Source organism: Loxodonta africana, chromosome 4 (genome assembly GCF_030014295.1).
Source record: "Loxodonta africana isolate mLoxAfr1 chromosome 4, mLoxAfr1.hap2, whole genome shotgun sequence".
Lineage (NCBI taxonomy): Eukaryota > Metazoa > Chordata > Mammalia > Proboscidea > Elephantidae > Loxodonta > Loxodonta africana.
The window spans coordinates 117,152,925-117,180,631 of NC_087345.1; the positions used below are offsets into that span (position 1 = coordinate 117,152,925).

General features: G+C 38.1%; 1 protein-coding gene across 1 annotated transcript; it reads left to right on the forward strand.

Moving 5' to 3' along the window:
* The first annotated feature begins 3,233 nt into the window (after positions 1–3,233).
* LDHB (lactate dehydrogenase B) lies at positions 3,234–26,874 on the forward strand. The gene is made up of 8 exons (XM_003405686.4): positions 3,234–3,360; positions 6,398–6,529; positions 14,006–14,123; positions 16,306–16,479; positions 18,206–18,379; positions 22,946–23,063; positions 24,865–24,988; positions 26,521–26,874. Exons 2-8 carry the CDS (start codon positions 6,404–6,406, stop codon positions 26,686–26,688), a joined length of 1,002 nt encoding a protein of 333 aa, XP_003405734.1. The 5' UTR covers positions 3,234–3,360; positions 6,398–6,403; the 3' UTR covers positions 26,689–26,874.
* Positions 26,875–27,707: the final 833 nt, after the last annotated feature.

Consider the following 27,707-nt stretch of genomic DNA (forward strand, 5'->3'; position numbering starts at 1 on the left):
TATTTTCATTATTACTCATCCTTTTTTTATTCATTAACTTGTTTGTTATCTCTGATTCTTCACTAGGCTATAACCTGTCTCCATAGAGTAGATTCTGACTCACAGTGACACCATGTGTTACAGAGTAGAACTTAGATCCATTTGATTTTCTTGGCTGTAATCTTTCATGGAAACAGATTGCCAGGTCTTTTTTGCATGGCACCACTGTGTGGGTTCAAACTGCCAACCTTTTGGCTAGTAGTCAAGTGCAAACCATATGCACCACTGTTATAGTTGAATAGTGTCCCCGCAAAATACTTGTCAACTTGGCTAGGCCATAATTCCCCGTATTATTTGGTTGTCCTCCATTTTGTGATCTGATGAAATTTTCCTATGAGTTGTAAAACCTAGTCTCTGCCTGTGGCTCATGAGGCAAGATTAGGTTGTGTTAAAGAGGCTTAGGGTGGGTTGTAACACCCTAACTCAGGTCAGCCCTGATGTAACGGGAGTTTCAATGGGCTGTGGCCTGCATCACCTTTTATCTTACAAGAGATAAAAGAAGAGAGAAGCAAGTAAAAAGATAGGGGTCTCCTACGACCAAGAATGAAGAACCAGGAGTGAAGTGTGTCCTGTGGACCTGGGTTCTGTGAACTGAGAAACTTTCCTAGGGGAAGATTTTATGACAAGGGTCTTCCCTGAGAACCAACGGAGAAAGTCTTCCCCTGGAGCTGGCACCCTGAATTCGGACTTCTAGCCTCCTAGACTGTGAGAGAATAAATTCCTGTTTGTTAAAGGCGCCCACTTGTAGTACTTCTGTTATAGCAGCACTAGATGACTAAGACAACCATCCAGGAACCATCCACTAAAACATACTCTCATACTCTTCCCATTAGCAGGCATTCTGTCTTGATTCCTGCAGCCACCAGCTTCTGAAACAATGTCTGTCACATAAAATTTCTCCATAAATATTCTTTGAAAGAAATATTTTCTCTTTTGACAATTTTTAACATGTGCATTTTGTTTTATAACCAAATTTCCAGCAATTATTTAGCTTTATCTCTAGCTGGTTTTAACATTCACGGTCCATATTTTTATATCCCAATTTCCACTTCCTGGGTTTTTAATTAATTTTTCAATGAGTTGGGATATATCTTCCAAATGATTCCTTCAATAATGGAATGGTGTGGAGGGTGTGGAGCAGTAGGTAAGAGTTACAGCTGCTAACCAAAAGGTCGGCAGTTGGAAACCACCAGCCACTCCTTGGAAACCCTATGGGGCAGCTCTATTCTGTCCTGTAGGGCTGCTGTGAGTTGGAATCAACTTAACCACAACAGGTTTGGTTGTTTGGGTTTTGGTTATGGAGGGTACAGTGACTGAATCATGGTCTACATAAAATTGTCTTTCTATTACCTTCATGCTTGCAAGATAACTTGCACGGGTATTGCTCAGGTATATAATTACTGAAAATATCTGAGGCTGTTACTATGTGTTCTAACAACAACATCAACAACTGTGTGTTCTCCTGGCATTTAAAGCTGTGTACAGGAGAACTCACTTTGATCAATTGTTTAATAACTCCTTGTGGGGAGGGATGGAGATGAGGGAGAGGAAGGAAATTGAGGCATCTTATTTTTCCTGATCTCCACCATCTGCCCCAGACAAACAGTAATAGGGATGGTAAGAAGGGGAAAGTTTGGAGAGATATTTAGAAGTAAAGTCTATAGAAGCTGGTGATTGACTGTTTTAGAAAGTAAGCAAGAAAATGGTCTATAGAGGCCTCCAGAGTTCTTGCTAGAGAGCCTTCCTAATTCCCTCTTTAAGCTTGATCCAGGGTGAACGTAACACTTTTTCGATCCTCCTCTAAGCTTTTCCTTTCTCTTGTCATCATCTTTCAGTTTGTAATTGGGCTGAATCTTTAGTGTCCTTCAAGGTCCCCACTCACTGAACATTATAACCGGAGAAACTCTGGGAGAATTTGAGGCTTATCGATCCTGCTTCACACACCCCTTTGTTAGTGGCTCCTCCCTTTGAATTTTATTGTACTTGAACCAACTTATTTATTACCACTTATCACATTGTGTTGTAATTGTTTGCCTGCTTGTATGTATCTCCTGGAATGGGAGCATCTCAAGGGGCAGAGTGATATGTTCATCCTTGTACTTTTTTTTTTCATCCTTATACTTTCAATAGGAAACCCTGGCGGCATAGTGGTTAAGTGCTATGGATGCTAACCAAAGGGTCAGCAGTTCGAATCCACCAGGTGCTCCTTGGAAACTCCGTGGGGCAGTTCTACTCTGTCCTATAGGGTCGCTATGAGTTGGAACAGACTCGATGGCACTGGGTTTGGTTTTTGGTTTGGTAGTTTCAATGCTTGCTACTGAAAAGAAGCTGAAGCAGCATTTATAAAATTAATGGTCATTTACAAAAAACAAATGCTTTTTACATAAAAGGAGTTTGTAAAATTGCTGAGATTACTGTGCTTGAAAGCATTTTAATTTTAAGGAAATACAGCTGAAGCAGAATCTTCAGAATACTTCCAACTGCTTAATCATTCATTCATTCATTCATCAGCACTGTATTGAGGTACCGATCAGATCATTGTGCTGGGGTTCAAGACACAGAGATGAACATCATCCCAGCTTTGCAGTTGCCCAGGGACTAACAGAGAACCTGCATTCTGTTTAGTGGCCCCATTATCTCCTCATGAGGGCAAAAGTTGACCTTGAGACAGTGGTGCAGACCTGTAGAGGACCTTCAGAAGGCAACTAGGAGGCAATCGAAGTGTATTTATTGAGTAAACTTGTCGTTACATCAAAAGAACTTTATAACCAAGATGATAAAAATTTAGTTGTATTTAAAAAAAAAAAGTTCAGAAGCACCAGTATAACACTAGTATTATTGCAGGGAAACATCATCAGCATCTTAGCTAGAAGAGTGGTTCTCTGAAGTTAAACTGGGATGCAAAATAGAAATTTATTTCTTTTGAACTAAATCTATCTGAACAAGAGCGTGAAAGTCCAGAAGACATGGGGATGGGCCACTTTAGAATTGGGGGATGGGCCTCCGCGTTGAGGGGCCTGTAAACTGGGAGACTGGCTGAGTAGGGAGGCCGCTTTAGCCACCAGAAGGTGACCTCCGTGTTTGGGGAGCGGGGAGGGCGCCTGCACACTGGAGCCCATGTCCTTGAAGGCGATTGAACGAGCCGAGGGGAGGGGTAGGCGGTGCTCGGGTTCCCAATCACAATAGAGAAACCTAAGAGGCTACGGAGAGTGGGGCCCCGCCTCCTCCTCCCTCTTTGCCGATCCTGCGCCCCGGAGTCGGACGCAGCGGACATTGTCTTGGCCGCCTGTTACTGCCGTCTTGAACACTTTCTCTCTTCTGGTAGGTTTCCCACTCAGAACCCTGAATCCTGGGCCACAGACGAAAGGGATGGGACATGCAGGGGAGTCCTTGTGGGGCAAGGCTGGGGAAGGACCTAGAAGGGCATCCGTCCTCTCCTTCCACTCAGGGCCTTTTAGCCTTGAGCATCCGGACTCGGGTCCTGACTCAGCCGTTCCGTGTGAGGCGGCTGCCCGGCGTCCTGGGCAAAGGAGCAGAAGGTGGAGCGCAGGGACTGCGGCGAGCGCCAGGTTTGTCCCCATCTCAGCAGGGCTCGCCTCCGGTTTGCGCTTTCTCAGAACTTGTTGCATTTGCAGCTAAACCCGGGCCCTAGGTGTCCTTGACGATTCATGGCGGCCACTTCCGCCCCCCCCCACCCCCCCAGTACCTCGTGGTCGGAGCCCGGGCACGTGCCCGAAGAGCTATTGAAGAGAGAGGGAACGAGGTGGCATGGGAAGGCCGGCTGATCTGAGCGTGGTTATTGGGATTTACTACCTCAGAAATGGGGAAATGCCCTCAGCGATTGTGGGATAAGGGTAAAGCATCCGATGATGTATGTGCTGGGTTGGCCATGTACCCAGGCTGCAGGCGCAGCCCTTCCCGGAGCTATTGGCGGCTCTTCTCTGGCCTCTTTTCTGGATGCCGCCTGTAGTTTGTTTACTTCGCCAGCTTTGGGTAAAGAAGGCTTAGACTTTCCCCTAGAGATCTTCTCCGAGGAGATCTATGATTGCTGCCTCCCCTTGTGACCTGCTGCCTGCACCAGGCGAAAGAGGTGGCTGTGGGCTGCGAACCTCGCAAGCTGTAATTAGGGCCCGGAGAGAGGGGGAAGGGGAAAGCTAGTACTTGCCTGGTGGAGGAATTAGATGGCAAAACATGGATTTTTTTAAATATTAGACTTGAGAGATGTTCCGCAAAGAGGATCCTGATTTCTGAGTTGAAGGCGCTGGTTAATTTCTGATGGTTTATAGCTACAGGGATGGAGGGGGGATGTAAAGGTCCAAGATTCTGTTTTTACGCTGCTTGTTTGTCATTCTTTTTCCTTACAGCCACCACCCTAGACTTGGCACAGGCCTGCATCTAGTGCAATATCTTTTCTTCTAATTTCTTATAACTCATAATAAAGAAAGCACCTTTCTCCAGAAAACTCTGAAAGAAAACTGGTACTAACTAGAGCCTCTAAAAATGTAGTTTCTAAAAATGCCAAAAAATTAATTTGCAAGGCCTGTCTGAACAATGAGTCTGTATTTACATAGCAACGATTTCTGGATTTTTGTTTTCCACTGCTTACTGGGTCCCTTATTTACCTAGAGTGTCTTAAGCAAGCCAACTAAAATGGAAAGAAACCATGCATTTGTATCTCTTCAGTAAGGGAACATGCACCAGTCTTTCCTCTGATTCTGCTCAAAACCCAGGGACATATGTGAATTTCATTGCAAGGTCATCTATTTGTGGAGACAGTTACACAACATTGTGTATTTCTTTTCTCTTTAGCATCCACAAAGAAAACCGTAAATGTGTTCTCTAAAGGCAAAATAATTTGTTACTTTACTCTCAATTTAGTCCCTACAGATTGAGAGGAAAAATTTGGGGGAAAAAAACAGCTATTGAACAAAAGTTGTTAGACAGTTGTCTCCAAAGTCAAGTGTTTTATTCCAACTCAGAGCCTTAGTAACGCTTACTTAACATACACAGGTTACTAAGCGAGGTTTTATTACTTAGCCCATTGCAGGTTAGAAGCAAAAAACAAGACTGGGAAGCAGGGGCACTGTTTGAAACAGGTAAAGTGGTCTAAAACAAAACCCACTGCTGTTGAGTCGATTCCAACTCGTAGCAACCCTATAGCACAGAGTAAAACTGCCCCATACGGTTTCCAGGGAGCACGTGGTGGATTCGAACTGCCAACCTTTTGGTTAGCAGCTGTAGCTCTTAACCACGTGGCCTTAGAAGTAACAATTATAGTCTAGCACCAGAAGTAAAAAGCAAACTAAAAAATAGATATTAAAATGGATTAGATTTATAGCAGTGGTTCTTAGTTATCAAGAAAAGACTTATTTATGATCTATACGCTCTCTCTGTTTAAGAAGATAAGGCAGCACGTTGAAATGGAATTCATAAGTGAAGTTCAATACCTTTGCCATTTGTTTTAGTTACCCATAAGATGCACATGATTATCTCATAGCACAGATAGATTGGCATTATTGTATGAAATGTTTTCTGATTGGTTTGGCTTTAGTTATTTTTTTTAACTAAAGTGTTACTTTTAACGATTGGAAAGAAGCTGATTCAAAGGCTAACATTCTGCTAATGTGACCCTGTCAAGGGAAAATGTTATGTAAAGTATCTGCCCACCTTCCAATAAGCTTCCAAGGTGTACTAAAAGGAATTCAGAATAATATTTTTGCAGATTGTGCATGAATATTATTCATCATCATTTTATTGTCACAGTGTGCTTATTAATCACAAATTATATATCCAGGCACTGTGACACATTTTAAGTGAGACCGAAAGTACAAAAACCAGTTAATATGTTCCAAGAGTGGTAATGGCCATTAGTAGTGTTAGTCATAGAAATTATCTTCATAACTGGCCACGATGGTATTAATTCTTTTACACTAGCTTAAATACGGGCTGATGCTGAAAGCTAACTTAGTTTACATGGCTATAGTTAAATTCTGTATAGGGGAGCAGAAAAAAAATCAGCTAATTCAAATATAAACATTTATGTATTTTATCCAATAAATGAACAGTCATAAGACAAAGTAGTCACAACTTATTAAATACTAATACGAAATTTTAGGCAGAAGAGAATAACCTGCATTTTAATGGACTTCACGGAGGTTTCTAACCTTGATTAAATCCTCCATTAAATGGGTTACATGACTTCTTTTAAATACACCCAGTGCTCTAGAATACCATTAGGCACATTGTAAACTGTACTTTGGTTCACAAATTGCAACAGTAACATTTTAAGAATAATTCCCATTCTGGTTTCATTTGTGGGTATACTTACAGTGTTCTGATGTGTTTTTTTTTTTTGCAGTGCACAATGGCAACTCTTAAAGAAAAACTGATTGCACCAGTTGCAGAAGAGGCAGCAGTTCCAAACAATAAGATCACTGTCGTGGGTGTTGGACAAGTTGGTATGGCGTGTGCCGTCAGTATTCTGGGAAAGGTATGCTTCGAGAACACCACAGAAGATAGTTTCAGCATGGGTACACAGTCTCTTTAGGCACTTCAGGATTTTATTGTCCCGTTCAAAGATTTTTTTCTTTGTAATTGGAAGTAAATTGCAGACATCGTGACACTTCACCTTTAAGTACTTGAGTATGTATCGCCTAAGAGGATGACATTCTCAAATATAACCACAGTAGAGTTACTGCGCTCATGGTGCAGTATTAGTATCTAATGTAAACCGGTCGCCATCAAGCCGATCCCGAGTCAGTAGAACTGTGCTCTACAGGGTTTTCAATGGCTGATTTTTTGGAAGTACATTGCCAGGCCTTTCTTCTGAGGTGCCCATGAGTGCCCTTGAACCTCTAACCTTTTGGTTAGCAGCTAAGATTGTTAACCATTTGCATCACCTGGGGACTCCCATTATCCAACACACAGTACGCATATTTAAAGTTCTCCATTTGTTCCAGTAATGCCCTTTCTAGCTGTTTTCATGCCTGTCTAATATCATATATTTTATATACTTTCTTTGTCTCTTTATTTTTTAGTCAGGGATCATTATTCAGCCGTTTTTTGTTTCTCATGTCACTGACCCTCTTGAGGAGTTCAAGATCATTTTTTTAGAATGTCTCTTAATTTAGGTTTGTCTAATGTTTTGTAATTAGGTTCAGGCTAAACTTTTTGGATGGGATTCAGGAAGGTGATTTCGTACCATTGGTGCATCACATCAGGAGACATACAATGTTGACTTCTCATTATTGGCATTGTTGAATTAAATTTACTGATTAAAGTGATGACTGCAAGATTTCTCCATTGCCTGAAGGTCCCTTTTCTCTCTGTAATTAATAAGTAATATGAAAATGGCTTTTTGAGATTCTGGAAATATTCTGTTATTTGCCTTAAACTTTCGACCAGTAGTTTTATTCTGAAATAATTTCGAACTTAGAGAAAATATACGGGGATAGTGAAAGACTGGCATTAACGTATACCCTTTACCCAGATTTTCCTACATATAGGCCACGCTTTTACATATTCACAGTACAGTTATCCACATCAGGAAGTGGATGACACCATACTATTATCACCTTCCACTTCTCAGGACTATACTTGCCCTCATTTACCTCTATAGACTTTTGATTTGCCTTACGTATACCTCTTAGAGTTGTAACCATAGTTAGTTTTCGTTAGTCCTCAAGGACTTTTGAGGAAAGAAGTCCTTTTCTTGTTTACCTCACTGAATAGCTTCCTTGTTCTTACTGATGGCTGCAGTAAATGTAGGAACCAAAGAAAAAAAGAAAGAGAATAACATGTTGCCCTGCTTTAGTAGAGCACATCGTCCCTTTGTATCTCAAATAAGAGTTGTCTGAATAATTCCTAGCCAAGCATATTTCTGTTTGCAAAGTTAAATTCTTAAGAAACAAATTCTGAATCTTTACTGAGAAACAGTTATCAGAGAAATCATCTAAAATACGTTTTTCCTGTTGCCATTGAGTCAATTCTGACTCATAGCAACCCTATAGGACAGAGTATAACTGCCCCACAGGGTTTCCAAGGAGCGACTGGTGGATTCGAACTGTCGACCTTTTGGTTAGCAGCCACAGCATTTAACCACTACGTCACAAGGGTTTCCTGAAAATATGTAGTGTACACCAAAAAAAAAAAAAAAACTTTATTCTTTTGCATTTCTTCTAACTAGTTTTAATTGACTAGGTACCTGAGATTTAGGATACCTTCTTCCCAAATTGCAGGGGATTTAAATAACCGCAGTTTCATGCTCAATGTTCATGCCAGTAAAAATAAAAAGTATTCCAGCTCACATTTTTTCTTTTTTAAATTATTGAGTGCTTACCATGTTCAAAGTATGTTAAATAAAATGCTTTATTTTAAACAACAGCCTCAAGAGATGGGAACTGGGCATATCCTTCATTTCAGGTGAGGTAACTGAGGCTTAATGAGATTAAGAAATGTGCCCACAGTCACACAGCTGGGAGTAGTAGAGTTATATTTTGAACCCAGAACTCTTTAATTATAGTGACTCTGCAATTGTGTTATCATTATTCTATGCTAGTACTTTTTTTTTTTTAGACAGTAAAAAACATGAGTCTTAATGAAATACTAGCTAGAGATCTTTCTTTCTTCCTGTTTGTCTCCAAATTTGGACACTTCAGACAACTGCATCCAAGCTATCATGATTTTAGAAAGAATCCCTCTGTGGTCCTTTCTATCGTAGTTGTAAAATTTTCTTCAGTAAATAATTTAATTGAGACCGTGTCTGAAGTTAGGTTAATAACGCTTTGGCCAAACTCAAGTGCTTGAGAGAACAGACCCTGCTGCTGACACAATAGGAATCTTCAAACTCAGATTGTGATTTCTGTTTTGCAATTGAACACCCCCTTCCTTTTATCGCTTAGGAAACAGGGGTACAGTGCCTTAGGAAGTGTGTGAAGAGTATCTAATTCAGAGTATTTTTGCAAGTATGGAAAAAAAGGCAAGGCAGAATGACTGTCTTATTAAAAGACTATTTTACTAATTAAAAATTTCTAAATCTCATTTGAATGGCTAAGGATTAAAGTGCTTTAAAAATGTTATTAATATTTGGTAAGGATTGGAAACCCCACCAGTTAAAAAAAAGAAAAAACAGTTTGCCAAGTCATTTCCAACTCATGGCAACCCCATGTGTGTCAGAGTAGAATTGTGCTCCATAGGGTTTTCAGTGGCTGATTTTTCAGAAGTAGAGTGCCAGGCCTTTTTTCCGAGGTGACTCTGTGTTGACTCAAACCTCCGACCTTTTGGTTAGCAGCTGAGTGCATTAACTGTTTGCAACATCCAGAGACACAGAAGGACAAATAGCAGTACATACTCTGTGTCAGGTGTTGGCATATTACCTTACTTATTCCTCCCTGAATGTTATAGGGGGAAGGAGTATTATCATCCGTATATCGTTGCTGACAAAAAGAAACTCAGAAGGTTTAGTGATTTAAGATGACACAGATAGCAGTAAGTGCCAGGTATAGCCTTTTTAAGCCTATACCTAGTATCCTTTATAGAGGTCAAGCAGTGCTTTTCCCCCAGAAATTGAGGGAGGCTAGGACATCAGAGAGAGAGAGGAGATATATGCTTTATCTAGCCTCTCAAAGGCAATGGAGGCTCCCTCCTGCCCTTATGAAGAAGCCTCAATTCCTCACTGCTCCTTCTCTGGCCCCCCACCTCACCATTGCCTACGTAATAACCATGGTGAACTTCTATCAAATCAGTAGCTCCCCTATGTAAAACTCTTCAGTAGTTTCCCAGTGCACATATACTACACACATACATGAAATCCTGTGCGACCTGACGGATTTTCCCTGCCTGTCTCTCACACGGAGCCACAGAGCACACAACTCCAGGGGGCAGCATTCAAATAAAATAAAATATCAGTGGCACCCTCCCAAGGCAATGTAGAGGTTCCATCTCTAACTTCATCTCTTTTACTCTTTGCCATTTTTCTCCAAAACACCAAACTTGTTTCTGCTTAAAGCCTTTTACTTGCTTTTCCCTTTGCCTAGAATGTTCTTCCCTAGACTTTCATAGGGTTGGTCCTGCCCTATCATTCAGGTCTTTCCACAAATATCACACCTTTTCAGGCAGGCCTTCCAGACTATGAGTTATAAAGTAAACTCCTTTCCCAGTAACTCTCCCATCACTCTATTTTATTGTTTTCTATACTGCTTTCAGAAACCTTGGCAGCTGCTAACCAAAAGGCCAGCAGTTTGAATTCACCAGGCTCTCCTTGGAAACTGTATGAGGCAGTTCTGCTCTGTCCTATAGGGTCCCTTTGAGTCGGAATTGACTCAACGGCAACAGGTTTGGTTTGGTTTTGATAGTGCTTCCCTGAACCCTGGTGGCGTAGTGGTTAAGAAATTGGCTGCTAATCAAATGGTTGGCAGTTCAAATCCACCAGCCGCTCCTTGGAAACCCTGTGGGGGCAGTTCTACTCAGTCCTACAGGGTCGCTATGAGTAGGAACTGACTCAATAGCAGTGGGTTTCATTTGGGTTTGGTATAGTGTTTCCAGAGCCCTGGTGGCACTGTGATTAAGAGCTTGGCTACTAACCAAAAGGTCTTCAGTTCAAATTCACCATCCACTCCTTGGAAACCCTATGGGGCAGGTCTCTTCTCTCCTATAGGGTCACTATGTGTCAGAATCGATTTGACAGCAGTAGAGTTTATAGCGTTTCCACCATCTGAAATCATCTTAATGTGTTTACTTGACCCTAGTATATCCCGTGAGAGCACAGGCTTTGGTGAATTTGTTCATTACTGTATTCCTGACTAATAGAATGATGCTTGGCTATTGAATAATAAATATGTACTACATAAATGAATACTTCTACTAATCTAATGAGACGGAATCGACTCAGCAGCACACAACAACTAATCTAATAAACTGCGCCTGTGTTTTGTAGAATTTGATCATAGCTTTTGGTTTATCATGGCTTCTGCTACCAATTATGACTTCTAGCCCACTACCAATCACAGTCTTTGCATTTTAGCAACCAAGAGAAGGGTCTGAATGTTGGCGTCATCATGTTGTCATAGTTGTGCGAAAATTCCATGCCAGGTTGTCATAAACCCTTAGCATCTATGTCTGTCTTTGGACTGAGCGTCTGTACTTGGTTCAGTCAACGTAGCTATGTTCTTGTGGTAAAAACACAGCATAAGAAGTCTCTTAAGAGGAGTGTTGTCATTACAGACATGTCGCAAAGTAGTTTTTGCAGTGGAGGACTGGACATGAAAGTAGGACTTAATTAAGAATTTAGTATTTGTACAAGAATAGACAGGTTAATAAAACAAACTAAAAGCCCAGAAACCAGCCCAAATTGTATTTAATAATAAGGTAGAAGTTGCATTTCAGGGGGGTGGGGGGAATTATTGAGTAAGTGGTGCTTGGCCAGTTAATGAATTCTGCAGACTAAACACTTCAACTTAAAAATGCAGCCAGCAACTATCAAGACATGGGTGGCAGTTATTTATTAGCTAAGAGGAACAGCAGGCAAAATATATGGCTGTATCTGGCCCACACAGGACTTCGAACTAAAAGACACTTTTGTAATACGTTAAACAAGGGTTTATCGGTGATATTTTTGGCTTCTAACTGTCGTTGCTCCTTAATAAAGTTATTGACTTTGCTGTTTCAAACCATTTAAAAATATACTTACAGCTTGAGCAAAATATACATATAGTAAATTCATAATCTATAAAATATGTGAGTACTGAAGGAGATTTATTTAAACCAAGCAGCAAGCATCAGTACTTAGTCACACGTCTTTTGCTTGTGTTCTCTACACTGGAAACTCATCATTAGTGCAGATGCAGCTAAATTCAGCATCCAATTTTTCTTTTTTTAAGTGTTGGATCTCTTCCTTCCTTACCAGCTGAGTATGCGTTTCTCACCCAGTTCTCTACACCCACTGAACCAAAAAGACAGGATCTGAGATCCTGTGACATCCTTTTCCACTTAAGCCCTAAATTGTTTTGCCCTGTTGACTTCAGCACCACACATGTGACATTACTAAAATAAGAATGATATTCCTAGCACTTAGTACCTTGACAAAATGCTATGGTTATTATTAAGTTATACTGTTTTAATTTAGGACTTAAAAAAACACAAATGAGGATTTTATACAATCTTGTCAGAAGCCACAAAGGAATAAAACAGTTTTAAAGACATCAAAACATGTGTTGAAATAAAAATAGATGACATTCTAATGCCAGTTATTTGGTATTAATGGAAATGAGAAAATTTTACTAAATAATATCGAACTCCTGAAGTAGTCCTTTCATAAGTGTGTATACAAGTTAGTTGCTTAGGACCAAGAACACGTTCAGTCAGAGGGAGACTTCAGTCTCAGAGAAGCCCTCGAAAGTAAGCCTGTTGCAGCTGTCTGCCGAAGTCTAGCCAGCCGCTCAGCTTCTTGAGTCAGGGACTGTGTTCACTTGATGTCCTCCTGCAGGGAGCAGGACCTGCTTTAGCTAGCTTGTTGAAGTAGGTCAAGTCTCACCTTTCTCTCTGTTTCTTTCCCTTCTGCTGGCGAGTGTCTTCCTAATGCCCCACATTCTACCTTAGACTACTGCACCTTATCCTTCAAAGTGCTTCCTGAACCCCAATTACCTACTTTTCTTCCCCAGCTGATCATAATACTCTCCTTGGAAGAGAGATTTGTGCTTTAAGTGTGCCCCAATTTTGATACTATAATCTCAACTAGTCTGTTCTGCTGATTATTTCATTAGCAGCCCTAAAAAGATTAAATGTAAAGCTCTGGTTATGAGGGATAACCATTTTGTGAAAGTTACTAAGTGAAGGACTTCTGTAAGATAACTGAATTTCAAAGCTGGAAGGTTGATGAGATGGATCTGTGTTGATAACCCTTTCCCCAATTTTTATAAGAAGAAAAGATCAAGGACTTGTCGAAGTACACGTGATTACTGAAAGGGAGAATCCAGGGTTTTGGTTTTCCCTCCCACTATTCATGTTCGGAGCCCTGGTAGTGCAGTGATTAAGAACTCAGCTGCTAACGAAAATGTTGGCAGTCCGAATCCACCAGGCACTCCTTGGAAACCCTATGGGGCACTTCTACTTTGTCCTATACGGTCACTATGAGTCGGAATCAACTTGATGGCAATGGGTTTGGTTTATTCATGTTAGAGATTCAGACAACATAAAAAAATATGATGCTAGATCAAGATTAAATAGTGGATTTATTTGGATAGTGTTTTATTTTTGGTAGGGGACAGAGAATAACACTTGGAATATAAAACAAGAACCCAAAGGTTATACAAATGTTAGAGGCACAAGTCCAGGTTGATCGTGTGTGGAAAATCTGCAGTCTTGGCCCCATTTGTCCGTGAGACTCTCCTGCTCAAGATGAAGACATTTGGGTTGGTTCGGAACCAAGCTGAGGATTCCAAGCTTCAACTAGGGCTTCAATCCCTACTCTAAAGTGAACTCAAACTCTCGGTGATTTAAGCCAAATCTCCTCTCTCAGGCCCTCTGCAAACTGGGGGTGACCTTAAGGATGGACACACTCCCCAAGGTTGTTTCTGGGCCTGGGTGGAGTTTCTTTCTTCAGCCCTCCCCCATTAACGTGAAGACTTGTTCACCATGGGGCTACTGTTGAACCAAGGTGGTTTCATAAGAATTTTTTAAATCTACATATTCTTAAAGCATAGTTTGTATCCTAATTGAGTCTAGTTGAGTAGCAGAACATGAAATTCTGAAAAAATTGGTGTCTTACATATTAACAGGTCGTTACTGAGGATGTATAGGGTGAAACTGTCAAAAGCGCAGACCGGGCTTCCGTGTTAAAACTCTCAAGGCTTTTAGACATTCAGTGCTTAGCCCATTAAAAAGGTTTCTGTAAAACGGATTGTGAGCTAATGGATTGGGAGCAGAGGCATCCTAGCTGGTTTAGTGCTAACACCCGTTTTTGTGTTTACAGTCTCTGGCTGATGAACTTGCCCTTGTGGATGTCTTAGAAGATAAACTCAAAGGAGAAATGATGGATCTGCAACACGGGAGCTTGTTTCTTCAGACACCTAAAATCGTAGCAGATAAAGGTAGGTTCATTTTCTGCCCAAAGCAGTTTAATATTAAAGTGATTTATTTAATGATTAAAGAAAAATACATTTGGAATGCATTCTACAGCATAATAGACTTATTTTTTAGTTAGAAAAAATCGAAATTTTGAAATAGGTGTTTCAGTACCTGTTAGCAATAAAGTATTCATGATCTGGTTTAGTACTTTTCTCAAAGACTACAAAATTTCCATATAATTTTAGACTAATTTTTTCAATTTTATAAAAAAAATTATTTTTGTTTCTGTATTTTACTTTTCTAATCTATTAAATTTATGTTTCCTTGAAAATGAGTTTGTTAGCCATAAGTGATCATCAATGTATAAGTCATTGAAAGAAAATAACAAATTCTGATTTATACCATTGTTTGGTTTATTGTACCATCTTCTCCCACAGACTGAGTTTCTTTTATTAATGTGTCGTGTCCCACTTTCTTCCTATTTTACTAAAAATGTGAACATAGCAAACTGACAATTTCATACTGGAAATATGCGTAGAAGGTGATCATGCACTCCAAGTTCCACATTGCCACACCAGTTACCTTTAGTTCTAGAACAAATATTTTTCCTAAACTCAAAGTTTGGATATCTTTCTTTCTTTAAAGATTTCTCACCTTTTAATATACTGTTACCTATATTCTAAAACCTCTAACAGGGCATACACAGCCCTTCACAATTTGGATACCACCTTCATTTCCACACACCTCCTCCTCTCCTCCCTCGCTCCCTGATACAAAATTAGTCTTCCTGTCCTGGTGAGTCTAGTATTGGCAGTTTGTTCTATTCTTCTGGGTCTAATTCATCTCCTAGGATAAACTCAGATATCTGCATAACCCCCTCCCCCATATATCTTCCACAATATTTGGTACATAACATTTTAGGATATTGTATGATAATTATTTGTTTACATATATCTGAGCACAGAATGTTTTAGACTCCAAAAAATATGTGTGCAACATAATTTGAGAGCCTTGAAGAAACTAAGTAAGCTCACGTTCTGTCTCTGTTCTGGGTTATCACATTTATGTGGTGGTACTGCTGCCACAGCATGGCTGTGTGTAAAGATATAGCAATGTGGACCTCCAAAATTTAAAAAAAAAAAAAAAAATTCTAACAAAAGCACTACTAATAATAGCTGTTATTATGGAATTATTAATATTCCAGGAACTGTGTGAAGCATTTTGCATGTATTATCCCATTTCATGTCATCTTCATAACCCTATGTGGTATAAAAAAAAAAAAAATGTGGTATAGGTACTATTATTTCGATTTGGTGGTGAAAAACCTGACAAAAGTATTAATAACTGTGAGGAGTCACATAGCAATACCCATTTAATTATGTGAATCATCCATGGCCACCGAGTCTAATGGATCACATCAAAGTATCAATAGTAATGTCTGTATATCTTGAAAAAGGATATGCTTTCTTGAGAAAAAAAAAAACAAAACAATGCTCAAAGATGAGTAACCAAAAAAAACAAACCCGTTGCCGTTGAGTTGATTCCACCTCATAGTGACCCTATAGTACAGAGTAGAGCTACCCCGTAGAGTTTCCAAGGAATATCTGGTGGATTCGAACTGCTGACATTTTGGTTAGTAGCCATAGCTCTTAACCACTACGCCACCAGGGTTTTCCAAAGGTAAATCAGCTTCTTCAAAATATTAGGTATTGGAAATCTGAAGTTTTAATTTCTAGTCAAGAATATTTTAGTGCCTTCCTTCCCTATCGTAGATTTAATTAACGTTACGAGCCTAAAAGTAACTTAAAATTGCTTTCTTTGTTGGAAGGCTGACTACTGGACCTTTGGAATCCAAATCCATTCTCACTGTGGACTCACTCTTTAGGCTTCATTTCATTACTTGCAAGTCATTGTTCAGTAAAATCAATGGCATTCCGTGTTCATAGACCAGAAACATGACTCATGGCCTTTATTTCCTGGGTTCAATCTCTGAGCCAATTTTATGGGTTGGGCTGTTTTCGTGTAGCCCAACAATAAAAAAAGAAGCCACAGGAGTATTGAACTTCAAAACCTTATAATACAGCAAACATAATCTCCATATAAATTCTAGAAGCTTCTATGTGTTTACACTTCTAGAGTATATCATATGATATGTTCGATGAAGAGTTGTATCTTAAAGCACATTTTTCTCTTCTCCTTTTCAAGATTACTCTGTGACGGCCAATTCTAAGGTTGTGGTGGTAACAGCAGGAGTTCGTCAGCAGGAGGGGGAGAGCCGTCTCAACCTGGTGCAGAGGAATGTTAATGTCTTCAAATTCATCATTCCCCAGATCGTCAAGTACAGTCCTGACTGCATCATAATTGTGGTTTCCAACCCAGGTATTATTGTAATACCCTAGGGCTCAATTCTTTTAAGTTCATTTGTGTGTGTGTGTGTGTGTGTGTGCTTTCTAGTATTCACTAACAGAAGAAATTCAAGTGTGTGTGTATGCCTATGTGGTGTGTTTTTTTGTTTTCTTCTGTTTTTTCTAGTGTTCACTGACAAACAATTCACGTGTCTTCTGTGATTAGCCTCAAAAAAGTGGTGTTTGCAAACCAGATGGCGTTATCCCAGGCCAAATGTTCAAAAATGCCAGAAGAGTTTTATATAAAGCAATTTCATTGGTTTCTTTCATCTGTGTTTGTTGTAGAATCTGGGATGTATAATGAAGCATTCAAATGTGGCTTCAGTTTGTAGGAAACACCTTAACATATTTGACGTACTGTTTTCTGGAAGTTACATTTGACTGTCCTTAACACTAAAACTCTTCAAAACTGAATGAGATTGAATATGAAAAGCAGAAAGAAAGCCATTCAATCAGCCCTGTTTTAAAAGATAAAAATAGATTATATTGATGGACACTGATTGATTATATGGACATATATTGATTAAAACATTTGGTTAGAAAGAATGCTACCTTTTTTAGCCTAGTCAGTAAAAATTCGCTGTTTCACATTTCCTTTTGCCACCATTCCCTTTGCCACCCAAATTACTGCTTACTGGTGAGTGTGATAGCTATATCGATAAAACAGTAAGACTGATCTCTCTGGTGCTTCATATAGAGAAGCACTGTGCGTAAGAGCGAGGGAAATCCTTATTAGTTTTTTTAATATTGAGAGTTGGGAGCCAACAAGGACAGAGATTCATTCTTACCCTCTTCAGACCTGGATTGCAAAATCTTATATATAAAACTGCTTCTAAGTTTATGTGTGGCAAAAGAACAGGAATGACAAATAGCTAGCACATGCCAAGTTCTTCCATCGTGTGCCTAAGGCAGTCATCACTAAGCGATTATGAAACTTTCTAGGTATAGCTTCAATGCTCCTCCAAGTCACTCCCATTGAATTGAAGTTGGCAAGAAAGAGTTGGTAATAATCCAGTCCCAGGTGCCCTTAAACTATCTTAGGCAGTATCCAAGTGTGGAGGTGGAGAGTGCAAGATTAACTCCCATCTCCTTGCCTTCCTTGTCAGCACATTTCTACTTTTTACAATTCACCGGTAAGTCTTACTTCTGTATGGTCTCGAGCTATGCCACACTCGAGCATAGGCTCTGTCAGAGTGGGCATTTTATTAAATAGTAGAAAATTTAAATACCCCGCATTATACAATAATTTACTAAATAGTATCTCCTGCCCAGGAAGATTTAAAGTAGCTTGCCGTGGTAAGTTAGTAACCAATGGCTTTTGGCTTGTAATGGCAGTCATTGTAATCATGAAATGTTAGAATTGGGAGAAACTTAAATGATGATCCCGTTCAACCCTTCTTCCCATTCTTTCAACTTAAAATGAGTTAATTACTCTTATATATTTGGTGCAAGTAATAATGCAAAAACAATATTGTATTTTTCATCTTTTAAAATTTCACTTAATATAAGGCTGAAAAGCTTATTCTTATCTCTCTCACCTCTGTTATCACCGATTATGATAAGTTAAAGTATTTACAATTTTCTGGTCACATCTCTTTTGGGTAATGGGGAAATGGGAGAAGAGGAAGCCAGGCACCCACTAACTGACACAGCAGTTGAAGACAGTTGTGATTTACTTACGTTATTTCTGAAATTTTTAGTGGATATCCTGACATATGTTACCTGGAAACTAAGTGGATTGCCCAAGCACCGTGTGATCGGAAGTGGGTGTAACCTGGATTCTGCTAGGTTTCGCTATCTTATGGCTGAAAAACTTGGCATTCATCCCAGCAGCTGCCATGGATGGATTTTGGGAGAACATGGCGACTCGAGTGGTAAAAAAATAGAAAATATTTACTGTATACTTCTGGTATTGTTCATGCCATTGTGAATTTTTGTTAGTTTCTTTTTTTAATCTAATTTTTATACACTATCGTATACTTTAGAAAAATTGCAAGAATAGTATAATTAATTCTCGTATCTTTTTCCCATTTGCTTTATCATTTATTCTTTTTCTCTCTCTCTTCCTCTCTTTCTGTATGTATCTAGCTAGCTAGCTATCATTTATCTTTTTCCCTTGAATCCATTTGAGCATCAATTGCAGTAATCCTGGCCTTTTCTCCATAAACCCTTTAGTGTGTATTTCCTAAGAACAAAGATTTCTTTTCTGTAAAAAGCCAGTTGCTGTTGAATTGATTCCAATTCATGGCAACCCCGTGTGTGTCAAAGTAGAACTCTGCTCCATAGGGTTTTCAGTTGCTGGTTTTTGAACTCTGCTCCATAGGGTTTTCAGTTGCTGGTTTTTTCAGGAGTAGAGTGCCAGGCCTTTCTTCTGAGGCACCTCTAGGTAAACTTGAACCTTCAGCCTTTCAGCTAGCATCCAAGTGATTTAACTTTTTGCATTAACCAAGAACTCCACTTCTTCAAAATCACAGTACATTTATCAAAATCAGAAAATGTGACATTGATACAGTGTTACCTAATTTATAGTCCATATGCACACATCTACGTATGTCCCAGTAATATTGTTTGTAGCCTTTTTTCCCAGGTCAGAATCCAGTCCAAGATCACATATAACACCTAATCATTACGTCTGTTTCATCTCCTTTAGTCTGAAACAATTCTTCAGCTTTTCATGATCTTGATATTTTTTAAGTCTGGTGAATTATTTTCTAGAATAGCCTTTAATTTAGGTTTACTTGATAGTTTTCTCATGATTAGGTTGAGTTTATGTACTTTTGACACAAATACTTTTGGTAGAGAAGAGACGCTGTCATACCAGAAGACACACATGTCAGTTGTCCCATTATTGGTAATATTAGATGTGATTACTCAGTTTTGTGTTTACTAGGTTAATCAGTGTGAAGTTATTATTTTTCCTTTGTAATTAATAATAAGTAATTTGTGAAGGGATACTTTGAGACTGGGTAGATATCTTATTCCTCATTAAACTCATACCTGCTTAGTTTAGTACCCACTGAATCCACTGACTGAGTCAGTTATTACCTTGATAATTGCCAAACATGATATTCTGTTATTCCTTCTATACTTACTAGTTGTATTCTACTGTAAGAAAGAGCTATCCCTTTTCTCCCATTTATTCTTTATTTATAAGGAGCCCTGGTGGCACAGAGATTAAAGTGATCGACTGCTAACCAAAAGGTTGGCGTTTTGAAGCCATCAGCAGTTCTGTGGGAGAAAGATGTGGCAGTCTGCTTCCGTAGAGATTTGCAGCCTTGGAACCCTGTGGGGTCGCTATGGGTCAGAATTGACTTAACAGCAGTGGGAGGTTTTGGGGGGGTATTCTGTGAGAGAGACATTTTACTTCTGTTCCATTTGTTTATTTATTCATTTATTTATTAAAAAAAAAAATTTATATCATGTTTTATTTTATTCTGTGAATATTCTTTTACTATCGTTATAATACTCAAATTGTCCCAGGTTTGGCCAGGGGTAGGTTCTTCAGGTTGTTTCCTTTTACTTGGGAATGGTACTTAGAAACCAAGATCTGGACAGTAGATCTGCTCTTGATACTGGTGTGTCTTTCCTTGTAGGCACTTTCCTTGAATAGAGCTATTATATCCCTGGTGTTTATTGAAGAAGCAGTGAATTGGTAACAAGAACTTTCGAATAGCCTGTGTCCACTATTCTATATAAATATATTTATTCGATATAAATATAAATCTAGCTTCAAATGAAATCTAATTTTCAATAAACTAATGATCACAGCTATTAATCACTTAAGTAGTAAAAGACCACATAGTAAATCTCTCAAATATTTTCTTTAAGAATTTAAATGAAAGAATAGTTAGACATAAATTAGTCATTGTAAAAAGACCAACAGTAAAATTATATTATACTTCTATTTTATTTTGTAATGCTTTGTTTTGAAACTATTTTTTAAAAAAGTTTATTTTAAATTAATATTTCTCTTTTCATTTAAATTGTTTCTTTTCCAAATAATTATACCTAAAAGCATTTATGAAGAATTCTGAATCTATTACATGAATATTAGTGTATTTATTAAATCAAAATATATTGAATAGTCTCATGATACTAAGTTGTCACAACATAATATTTATTTTACTAAATTCTCTCTGTGCTATATGCAGGGGACTATTTTCTCCCTATGAGGTTAAGATGGAAGATTTCCTTTGATTTCGGTGGGAGTTTGTAATGTGCTTTTAGTAAAGAGTTTAACTCTGTGTTATTAATCTTTGCACTTAAAATTGTTCCATAATTTATTCATACTTTTCTGTATAATGATACTGATTTTTTTTTTTTTTTGATGCTTTTTAAATTTTTTTATCCAAGGGTTCTTCACCCGAGGGCTTGTCTGAACTTTTTTCCTGGTCAAGTTTTAATAATCTTGCTTCTCCTTCTAAGACATACTAACTGTTTTGAGCACATAAAGTTTTTAGTCAGATAGCTCCATTATTTTAGACCCTGTTATGCCCTCTTAGCAAGATGTGCAACTTCACAAGTTTTTAACTGCTTTGGCCCTCCGTTTTCTCATCCATAAAATGAAGATAATTATAGTATCTATTAAAAAAAAAACAAACTCATTGGCATCAAGTCAATTCTGACTCATAGCGACCCTATAGGATAGAGTAGAACTGCCCCATACGGTTTCCAAGGAGCACCTGGTGGATTCAACCTGTCAACCTTTTGGTTAGCAGCCGTAGCTCTTAACCACTGCCTACCGGGTTTCCATAATACCTGTATGTTATGTGAAAAGTATTTAGTACGGTGTACTGTACTTTTACTATGTACAGGAACAGTTCAACAGATGTCAGCTACTACAGTTATATAGTGACTGGAACCATAAATCTGGAATCAACAGTACATATTCTCTAGGTCAAGACAGGCATTTTAATGTGGAAAAAGTTTGAGGCAAAAACTGGTGAAGGGACTTGTTGAAGCTCCTCCAACTAGTTAGTGGCATGACTACAACTAGAGTCATGTCTTCTGACTCCTGTCCAATGTCCTGTTTACTCATTACTGTGTCATTTTTTTCCAAGAATTTTTTTTTTTTTTTTTGTATTTCCCTATTGGTCTGTATTGTCTACATAAAAGTGAATTAAACCATTGTCACATAGGTATGCTCATGTAGATTTTATGATTTTCATCAGCTTTCCAAAGGATATCAAAATGCCCAACTTTTCAGAACAATGGGCTTGAAATGGCAGAAGTTGGGGGCTAAAAGAAGGTTTTAATTGGACGTGGATAGCTTTTCTCTTCAAAGTTGACTCTAGCCATACTAGACTTTACACCATGCCTTTGCTCATATTTCCAAAGTCTAGACTGTTCTCCTTCAAAGGTCCCTGAGGAACACAAGCTTATTTTTCAGGGTCCAGTTCGAATGTCTGCTTTTGTAGCCTTTCTGATGCTCTTGTCCCCTAACTTAAGTAGGTCCTTATTTATGGTTTATTTGTACTTTCTCCATACCTTTGTGATAGCTCATATGCCATTTCTTTAGTTCTTTACTTGTCTTTTCTCCCAGTGGATTTTGAACTTATCCAGGGCTCTGAGCATGTGTCATGAGAATTCATTTTGTATGCCTAGATCTTCAATATGTTTTTGGCTGGACAGTGGGCATTAAGGTGAGCCTTGGTGGCATAGTGGTTAAGAACGACAGCTGCTCACCAAAAGGCCGACAGTTCAAATCTACCAGGTGCTCCTTGGAAACTCTGTGGGGCAGTTCTTCTCTGTCATATAGGGTCACCGTGAGCTAGAATCGACTCGATGGCAATGGGTTTGGTTTTTCGGATTTTTTTAGTGGGTGCTAAAGGAAAGTAGGGTGATTGTTTTGGTTCAGTGAAGCCTCCGATTGGTATATGTAATTACTGATACCAGCTTTGTGCTGCTATGCCTCTGGAGTCATTCTTGGAAGGAAATATTTAGTTTAGTGAAAACCAGAAAAATGCACTGCAACCACATGGGCTTCCTTTGAGAGATAGGCTGAACTGGAAGCATTAGAGGTTCTAGAGATAATTAGACTGTATTTGGGCCTATCTTAGTTTTTTGTTTTTTTGCTCATTCTAAGAGAAATGGGCTCATACTCAGAAAGGTAAGCAGGAGGAAAGATAGAAATTCCTCACATGGAAAGTTTAAGCTAGTCTGGAACTAGAATCCCTTGTGAGTTTCACAAACCTAGACAGACAAAAAGAATTTCATATTCTCTGAAAGTACGACACAACAATTCTATTTTGCATGAAAGTTAAAAGGTCAGACATGTGGCAATTTGAAGGCAAGTGTCAGCTTTTGGGGGAGCTGTGCCTGAGTCACTGCTCGTTGGAGGAATTCTAGTGGGTATTCAGTAACTCGCATTAGAAAGATCTAAAGAAAGGATTTTTTAAAATTGTGTCAGAAATATCTAATATGTCTGTCTGTCTTTACAGTGGCAGTATGGAGTGGAGTGAATGTGGCAGGGGTTTCTCTCCAGGAACTGAATCCAGAGATGGGGACAGACAATGACAGTGAAAACTGGAAGGAAGTGCACAAATTGGTGGTTGAAAGGTCAGTGGAAGAGAGTTTGATTTAAGATGGTTAATTTCATCTTTATTTAGATAAAATTATGAACAAAATCCATGGCTGCCTGCTCAGATAAACCCTTAATGTACTCAGCATGCAGCTGTTGTAGCAGACAAGACTAACTGGACTGGTCAAACGTGTTGTGACAATCCCCCTAGGGAAATTCATTCTGATGTAGTGGCAACAGGAGTTGAAACGTGAAATTAACAAGTGAAAATGCCTTCAGATTTCCTCAGATCATAAATAAGGTTGACTTACCTAAAAAGTTAAATACAGACAGCTATTAGTCTCGTAATTGCCTTAAATAAAGACTTTCTAATTGATTGCTGAGTGTTTATGCCGTGCTTTTTTTTTTTATTTACCTTTCCACACTCAACTAAAAATATCTTTTTTTTTTTTTTTTTGGAAGCAGCCTCTTTTATCAGCAGCCATACTCTTTTTCTGTAAACTTCATGCTTATCATAAAATCACATGTCCTTTTAGACTAAAGAAGAGTAAAATCGTGAGCTTGGATTCAAATCATGGTACTGACACTTAATAACTACCATATTTTTACCTAAATAATGCGAGCCTTCTACTTTTGTTTGCCAGCTGCACCCTCTCTCGACAAGGTATTTTCATAATTTTTTTTTACATGTTACTCTAAAAAAATTTAGAATAGCACACTTAAAAAAATACCTTGTGGGGGAGGGCAGAGTTGGCAAATAGACCTAGAAGGCTTGTGTTATTTGGGTAAAAATATGGTATATAGTCTGGGAGAAGCCATTGAACCTTTAAGAGGAATCTCAGTTTTCTTTTCTGCAAAGTTATACTATAAAGGAGTGATTGTGAAGATTAAGTAAAATAAACACACACAAACATAACTGTATCATACTTAATTTGGTAAGCACTCAATAAATGCTAGTTATTATTTGCAGAAAATTGTTATAATAAGACTAACTGATGTATCAAACATAGAACCATTTTATTTAGTTCCATTTTAGTGATTTGAATTTTCCACGAATTTGACGTGTGTGTAGAAGAACCTTAAACATTTGACGTTGAAAGGCTTTTAGAATTTCAACTAACATAATCCTTTTATTTTATAAATATGAACAAATATATGGGCTCACCTGGGTGATATAATATGTCCCAGACCATCTAGTCAGTGGTAGATTGCACTCAATCCTGCTTTTTTGATCCTTGGTCCAGAATTAGCTTTATAGTTAATAGCTCCCTCTCAAGGTACCAATGCCTTTGTGTTTTGAGGAGTATAATTAATGCTGAGAAAATTACCAGGCAAGTTTTTGCCAACACTTTGCTTTTAAGTCAGACATTGTACTTCAGGTTACGATGTTAAGTCCAGCCTCAGCATCAAGGTCAATTTTGTCCCTTGACTGTTAAGATCTTTTCTTCTTTTATTGTTTCTTGTTATCATTAAAGTCTTTGGAAATGTTCATGCTTATGAATCTATGTGACTGGTTGGAAAAAATATACATTTTACCACTGTGACTTTATAAATATTTATTTACAGAATAAGCTATTTAAATTTTTCACTTATATAGTACCTACCACATAGTGCTTATGTTTTAAGCATTTTACATATATATCAACTCATTTAATACTCATAACAAACTTTTAAAGTAGATACCATTGTTTTGTCCAAGATTACACAGTTAGTAAGAGTTAGAGCAGGAGTCAAACCCAGGCACTCTAGTTTCAGTAACTGTTTAGTCTGATTTCAGTTCTCTTTCTTTTATATATATTTATTTATATATATGTATTTACATTTTTTTTTTCTTCTTAGTGCCTATGAAGTCATCAAGCTAAAAGGATACACCAACTGGGCTATTGGATTAAGTGTGGCTGATCTGATTGAATCCATGTTGAAAAATCTGTCCAGGATTCATCCAGTATCAACAATGGTGAAGGTAAGATAAACTGATAGAAATATAGTATGATTTCTAGCATTGCATTCCATCAATGGATTTACTCAAAGAAGGACTAGAGGAAAAAGAAGGAAAGTTGGAAAATGAATGTTTTTTGGTGAATAAAACAACAACCATAGCAATTACATTTAAATTTTTTTTTCCATTATTGCATAGCTTAAGTATACTGAAACAACCAGGCATTTGTTAAGTAATGTTTGTAAAGTCTGAATCCACGATTCTTTGTAGTCTCCATCTCAGTGCTCTACACAAACTTTTCCCCTTTTCCAGCAGAAGTCTACGACAAAAGCACAAAACTTGTGGAGGCATCCACTATCTTTTTATAATTCTCCCTTGTAGAATGTGATGAATTAAATATTCATGCTTAATTTTATTCAGCACATTCTCAAAAAATATGATCACTTGAATAAGTATAATAGGCTTTCATTTCAAATTGGTATATTAAAATAATAGATTGCCTTTGATGTTGCACCTGATGCCATAGCAAGTTTAGTTGAATTCAAAAGCCATGAGATAAACACACAGTCAAAATGGTTAAATAGAAATTGTTTATTTTTCAAACAACATAAAGTTGTATTAAAACACTGTTTTAAGATCATTGATTCATTTTTCACAAGTTAATGGTGGGGTGTGAAAATAAGGAAAGAATGCGGTAGATTAAAAGAAACTTAAATATTATTCACAAATGCGAGAGATGCATGTGGAAGTATCTCAGAGGAAAACGACACGTCAGATGTGCGTTTTAAAATACGATGGCAAAATTTTAAAAAGCAAATATGGCAAAAGTTGGATAATTGATCAGTCTTGGGATATATATATATATATATGTATATAGAAATGTACTTAATTTTCCTACTTTGTAATTAAAAGTTCTAAAAATTACACTAAAGTAACTCTTGTTTAATACAATTAAATAATTTGATCAATTCTTTTTAGTTAAATTGACCTTGTGAATAAATTACTTTATAAAAGCCAGTAAAGGGTTTTGGAAATTATACTTTTTTTAACAACTCTTAGGTGTTACAAAAATCTTGTTTTTTAATGGTCTTTATTACCCAGACTTCATAGGGTGATTACCACCTTAAATCCCCTCCTTTAATAAAGAATTCATATAAATACAAAGAGTAATGATACCTTAATACCAAACTTGGGATTTCATGAAAAGATGTCCGCTGAGAATCACATTTGGATGCGATTTAATGTGAAGACGTCTAAATAACATTTAATAAAAGCCTATCTAAGCAGAGGATGCTGTGTCAAAAAATACAGTAAAGTATTATTTTTTAATAAGTATCCAGGCTCATCATATAGTATATAGGTACAGATTCTGTGTATACAGTTTAAGTCAAAACATAAGTATTGGGAAAATACGGGCCTATGAGTGATGAAAGTTAAAGGATGAGTTTATGTTTATCAAATATCCTACAGTTCTTTCTGTTCAAACATAGGACCTGTGACCATTCCTACCTGTGGTTTCATTTCTAAATCTAAATGGCTTTTTCTGTTTTTGGCAGGGGATGTATGGCATTGAGAATGAAGTCTTCCTGAGCCTTCCCTGTGTCCTGAATGCTCGGGGCTTAACCAGTGTTATCAACCAGAAGCTGAAGGATGACGAGGTCGCTCAACTCAAGAAGAGTGCAGACACTCTGTGGGACATCCAGAAGGACCTAAAAGACCTATGATGCCTGAGCTCTATGCTGTAGAAATTAAAAAAACTAATGTGATTAACATGAGCCTTTAGTTATCCTCCATGTACATGGCTTTCTCTTCTTAAGTATGTGAATTTGGGCCCACAGGATTAAAGCCCATGCTTGGCTTAATGTTTGCAATGTAAGTCCTTGAAAAATAAAATTAACTATGGTAGTGTGCTTCTGTCTCTGAGATGCCTTCTTTAATAATTACTGGTAGGTTTCAGTCAGCCAGCTGTCAAATAATTCTTCCCACACATCATAAATTCACCTAAATTCCAGTATCTACACCTCCCTCCAAAGAGCACAAACATTCTTTGTCAGGACTTGCGGCTTGATTTTTTGTTGTTCTGAAAATATGGTTACCTTTTTGAGGTTACAACTAAAGAAGAAATTAGGGCAATGGATGGTACTTAGAAGGAAGTCCGTCTTAATACTCTAAACGGAAGAATCTCTAAAATAGAGCTTTCGAAAGTTGAAATTAACTTCCATGGAGTTAGTTCTATTTGATAGTGAAGGAAACTGAAAGCTGGGCTGAGTTATCCAGATCCAGGCTACTGGGAGGCAGCATAATATGGGAATTAAGAGTGGAATTTAAAGCGGGCTTCCTTTAACCAAAATGTCCTATTTACATGTAATTTCTAGGGATCCCTTTAAACCAAAAAACCAAACCCACTGCTGTCTAGTCGATTCCCACTCATAGCGACCCTATAGAACAGAGTAGAACTGCCCCATAGAGTTTCCAAGGAGCGCCTGGCGGATTCGAACTGCTGACTTCTTGCTTAGCTGCTATAGCACTTAATCACTATGCCACCAGTGCTAAAAACATAAGCTTTATGTCACATAAAACTGAGTTTCTGTGTTAGCTCTATCTTTGCTTAACTGATCTTGGGCAAGTTACCTAGATGATTCTTTGTTGTGGGAAACTGCCCTGTACATTGTAGTGTGTTTAGCAACATCCCTGGCATCTACCCACTAAATGCCCATGGCTCCTCCTTCTCCCAAAGTTGTGC